This window comes from Mus pahari, chromosome 7 (assembly GCF_900095145.1).
Source record: "Mus pahari chromosome 7, PAHARI_EIJ_v1.1, whole genome shotgun sequence".
NCBI classification, from domain to species: Eukaryota; Metazoa; Chordata; class Mammalia; order Rodentia; family Muridae; genus Mus; species Mus pahari.
Window position 1 is genome coordinate 12,059,661 of NC_034596.1, and position 5,237 is coordinate 12,064,897.

The following is a 5,237-nucleotide window of genomic DNA, read 5'->3' on the forward strand; positions in this document are numbered from 1 at the left end:
AAAAAAAAAAAAAAAAAAAAAAAAAAAAAGAAGATGTTTTCAGTCATGGCATTGCTAATACTTAACTCTTGTTGCAGGAACTGTTTTAGGGCTTCCTTTCTACATTCTGTCCAGGGAGCCAGACGATGAGCTTTCATGCTATGCCAGCTCCACAGAAGGTGAGAGCTGGCAGGTTGGAAGTTCATGGTTTTCCTTCAGGCCTCTCTTTTATTTGGCAGTGGGGTCACTGGCACAGATATATAGATGTTTACATACAGTTGATGTTACTCATATGGATATATATGCCATCAGAAGAGTCATAATACTGACAAAACACCAGCCTCTACAATAGTTTTGCCTCCTAGATTTCATGCAGTTAATGTGTATAAGTCAAGAAAGTGAGTCACTTATTTAACACAGTAACAGGCACATTTAAAAAGTGTGCTCTTTTACTTTGAAATGCAAAGCACAGGGCAGTTTGCAGGGAGCTCTGATTGCAGTAACTCATCAAAGCCATGCTGACTGCCCAAACTGAAGCCTAGAGGAACAATCATTTTATTGCTAGCTAAGCCTCAGTTATATTTTCTGTGGTTATTTTTATAATACAGAAGTAGTATAGCATGGCTTGTTCTTTATTATCATCTGTCTTCCCTTTTCATGATTAACCTTTAATCTGTAATGTAGCATTGAGTTCATGGATATATATTTTCTAATGTCAAACTATAGTAAAGCTTGGAGTAGAGCAACCCCAGGCACTGCGATTAGGGAGGTCTGGGCTCCGGTTAGTGTAGCTCCAAGGCTGCTTTTGAGTTTCTCTGTTGTGATTATATGATCCATTATTTTTATTACTTCCATGAATGATATGATGAAGAATTAAATAATCGAAGTAGGCTATCTGCTGTTAGCAGCAAGAAGGCCAAGACAGTCGGTATCAGAAAAGTAGGACTTAATTTTATTTCATTTAACTGGGATATTGAAGAAGAAACTGTAAGTAGACATTACCCTAAGAGTTTACTTTTATACAATAATTCTTAAGATCATATGTAGTCTTTGTTATTTTTGCTTAAAAGACTATTCATGTATGTGATTTTTCCCTTTTTAGAATGGTTCAAGTTTTTAAAGGGGATAGGCATTTTTGCTGAATGCCTCAAGATTGGCAGGAGGTTAGATCTTTTAAATAATATTAATCATCTACTTTGTTGGATAAAAAGCAATTCCTTTTATATTGATATGTAGCTTACTGGAGTCATCTACTTTGTCAGGATCACAGAACATTGATCAATTAAATGACTTACTTCTTAATTTAAAGACTAATTAAATGTGTGGTTATTAGATTGGTAAAAATAAAGAGCACATCCCTTCTTTGCAGGGCTACTGAAAGTGACTGTTGGCTTGATGCATTGATATTCTTCCTGTTTTCTTTTTAATCTTAGTAGGGAACAATGAACTATTAGCATTTCTTTCATTTTTGTTTAGTTACTGACATGGATTTTCAGTTTGTTTATCATGGTGTTTAATGAGTCTGATAACTGCCCACAGCCTCTGTCTGTGCTCTGTCTTACCAATGGCTGTTTTACACTGTCTGTTCTTCTCAATGTAGGATGCTGCTGCTTTGGGCACCAGTTCAGCTGACCTGTTATACTGGACCACTGCAACCACCATGAAAGTCTTGTCCAATACCACAACTACTACCAAGGCTGTGCTGCAGGCTGTCAGTGATGGGCAGTGGTGGAAAAAGTCCTTAACATACCTGCGTCCCCACCAGGTAAGCAAGGCACTCACCAGTTGTCACAATGAAATCTCTGAGTGTCTAAGTATATTAAGATATCTGGTCCTTCCATGATGCAAGGAACAAGCAATCTATTTCATAGACTATAATACTTTTCCATGCACTGCTTGTTAGGAAACCGAAAATCATCTGGGTAAATTCAGGGAGGCAGAAGAAGAAAATGAGTCTCAGTTGCTTCTGCTAGATTTCTGTGATGTTGTAGAGAGGACAGGTGGTGTCCACTTGGGGACAGGTTTACAGATTCCCGTTCCTGCCCTGGAGTTATAGACGTGGATCACAGTAGATCACTTGAGGCTGCTTTGGTGACATCCTTAATCATGTTCCCTTGCTGCCTTCTCTGCTTTGCCACACTGTAGTTCTTCGTACTGTAATGAAAATAAAGCACAAAGAAATGTGGGTTCAACACCAGTGCAGCCCCGATACTCATGAAACTGTCACTCAGGCATTCACTCACCCATCTACCTATATATTTATTTAGCATATACTTACTTTCTTTGGCTCATGAACAGGTATAAACACTGGGAATAGAATGAGAGAAGGAATTTAATGTAACTTCATTGTCCATAGTAGTAGAGGAGATGAAACATTTACATAATAGAGAAATGGTACTATGATGTAAAGATAACTTCAAATGGCAGACTTGTAGTCCACATTATGCTGAATGGGCAAAATACAAAGCACTCTTTCAACATCTGTATGAGCAAATGTTGTTCTCTATAGCCACTCTTAATATAGAACTCTATATCCTAGCCAAAATATAGGGCAAGAGAAAGCTATAAGAAGGATACAGAGAAAGGAAGGAGATAAATTCTTCTTGTCTTCAGATGATGTGATTATACAGTTAAAAGTTCCTAAAAAAAAAAAACCTACTGGAAGACTTGAAGGTTTTGTAAGCACTCTCAACAAAGTAGCAGGAGACAGACTGAGGACCAAGGAGTCATTAGCTTCTCTATACAGTGATGATCCCTGCTCCCTGAGAGAATGCTGGAAGACAGTCTCCTTCACAACACTACCAAAAGAAACAAGTGGAAACCTAAGCGTCTCTCTAGTGAAAACGCTAAAGAATTCGTGAAGGTAATAGAATACAGTAGACAACGGGAAGGTTTCCTAGTCCCTGGATACACAGAATGCTTTCTAAATGTTCATGCTGTTAAAAGCACTGCAGATTCAGCCTGTCACATTCTTCAGAGGGCTAGGAAAAACCACCCTGAAGTTTACATGGAAACATAAAAGGCCTCATATACCCAAAACAGTTTTGAGCTAATGAATAAATAGTTCAGGAGGCATTGCAATACTTAACGTACACATATATTACAGAAATGTGATAACAAAAACAGCATGTTAGTGACTCCAAAACAAACACAGTCTACTATCCAGTGGACTAGGGTAGAAAGTTTAGGAAGCAGGCCATGCCCCTAAGGCCACCCGACTCTTAATTATGGTACCAAAATTATATAGTGGGGGAAAATTAACCTCTTTAACAAGAGATCCTGGGAAATATGAATAGCTACACACACAAGAGTGAAACTAGATCCCTGTTTATGCCATGCTGGGGTCCTTAATGCAAGGCGGGAAACCATTAGGATACTAGAGGAAAACCTAGGATTCTAGGCAGAGGCTGTAACTTTATGAATTGGACTCTAGTTGCTCAGAAGGTAAGAACAAGAATGGACAGACAGGACTATCAAACTGGAGAAGTTCTGAAGAGTCAAAGAAGGATCAGCATTCTAATGGAGAAATTCTTTATTTCCTTTTAATTGGATATTTTCTTTTATTACATTTCAAATGTTATCCCCTTTCCTGGTTTCCCTTCCTCTCAGAAACACCTATCTCCCCCTGCTTCTATGAGGGTGTGCCTCCATCAACCCACCCATTCCCACCTCCCCGCTATCAATTCCCCTACACTGAGTCATTTATTGAGCCTTCATAGGACCAAGGACCTCTCCTTCCATTGATGCATGACAAGATCATCCTCTGCTACATATGCAGCTGGAGCCATGTATACTCCTTTGTGGATGGTTTAGTCCCTGGGAGCTCTGGGAGTCTGGGTGGTTGATATGGTTGTTCTCTGGGTGGCCTTTCCTTCTGTTTCTGCTCTACACTTTATCTCCATATTTGCTCTAGATGGCCTTTTGATGGAGAAATTCTTGCTGAATAGTCAGTCAGCTGACAAAGCGTTACTCTCTGGAGTACATAAGGACCTCCAGCAGTTAAATAATTAGAGCGATAGTAATCAAATTTTTAAATAGAAAACAGGGAGACATTTGTAATGAAGTACAAATGCATAATGAATACATGAAAAAATGTTCAATATTTTTATCTATCAGATAAATGTAAACCAAAACTATGGTTAGTATCTGCTTCAAACCAGAATGGCTATCACCAAGAAATAACAAACCCTGGCAAGGCTGTAGGGGAGAAAGGAGCCTTATTCCTGCTGCAGGAGTATAAATATTCCAGCCAATATGGAAACGGTACAAAGGTTTCTAAAGTGAAGACAGAATTTCCATATGATCTACTCAGAGCTTTTCAGGGTGAATGTGCAGAAGAATCAGTTTTATGACTGCAGTTTTATCTGTATATTTGTGTTTCTGTGACACCACTCATGTTGCTAATTATGGACTCAGTCTAGGTGCCTATCAACAAAAGAATAGATAAATTAGAAAATGTGGTTTGTATTCAAAATGGACTTTTGCTCACTTATAAAGAACAAAACTGAGATTCTCAGAAAAAATTTATAGAACTGGCAATGATCATGTTAGTTGAAATAAGTCATACTCAGAAAAACAATTCTCACATTCTCTGTCTTGTTTGAAAGCTTGGGTAGAACCTGAGCTCAGAAGTGGACATGTACAAAGGAGATGCATATAGAAACTGCTACTGAAGGTGTGTGTATAATCAAGGCACATCACATGCATAATGATAGCCTGTGTATATAGTAGGGGATACAAGTGTAAAAGTTACTTCTCAAAAAAAACAAACAAACAAAAAAAAAAAACAACAACAGCAAAACAAACCAGTGAGAGTGAGTAGAAGAGAGAGCTTGAACATCCCAGTGAGTCATGATGTTACTGAGACAGTGAAGTTTTGATTTAGAGGGAAGTTAGATTTTTTTTTTTTGTCAGAAAATAATCATTTCATGCAGAGGTGTGATTACACCACATAGGGCAGATTCAAAGCCCTGGTATGGGAAATATGCCTACATTTTTTAGAGAATGTACAGGACAGAGTGACTTTTAGTTGGGAGGTCAGTGCTGAAAACCTTCTGCAGACTGTGTGGTGACTGAGATTTTGTCTGCAGGTGATGGAAAGCTTTTGGAGAGTCTGTGCTGCACCTTTTCTTTCCTCTTCTCTTCTTCTCTTCTCTTCTCTTCTCTTCTTCTCTTCTCTTCTCTTCTCTTCTCTTCTCTTCTCTTCTCTTCTCTTCTCTTCTCTTCTCTTCTCTTCTCTTCTCTTCTCTTCTCTTCTC

At 38.5% G+C, this 5,237-nt stretch overlaps 1 protein-coding gene across 4 annotated transcripts in view; it reads left to right on the forward strand.

The window, feature by feature from the left end:
- Nbas (neuroblastoma amplified sequence) overlaps positions 1-5,237 on the forward strand; it is a 284,567-nt gene that overhangs the window by 159,022 nt on the left and 120,308 nt on the right. For all 4 annotated transcript variants that reach the window (XM_021201944.1, XM_029540735.1, XM_029540736.1 and 1 more), the window contains exon 36: positions 1,580-1,744. In XM_021201944.1, coding sequence (XP_021057603.1) covers positions 1,580-1,744 — 165 coding nt within the window. The remainder of the gene's footprint in view (positions 1-1,579; positions 1,745-5,237) is intronic.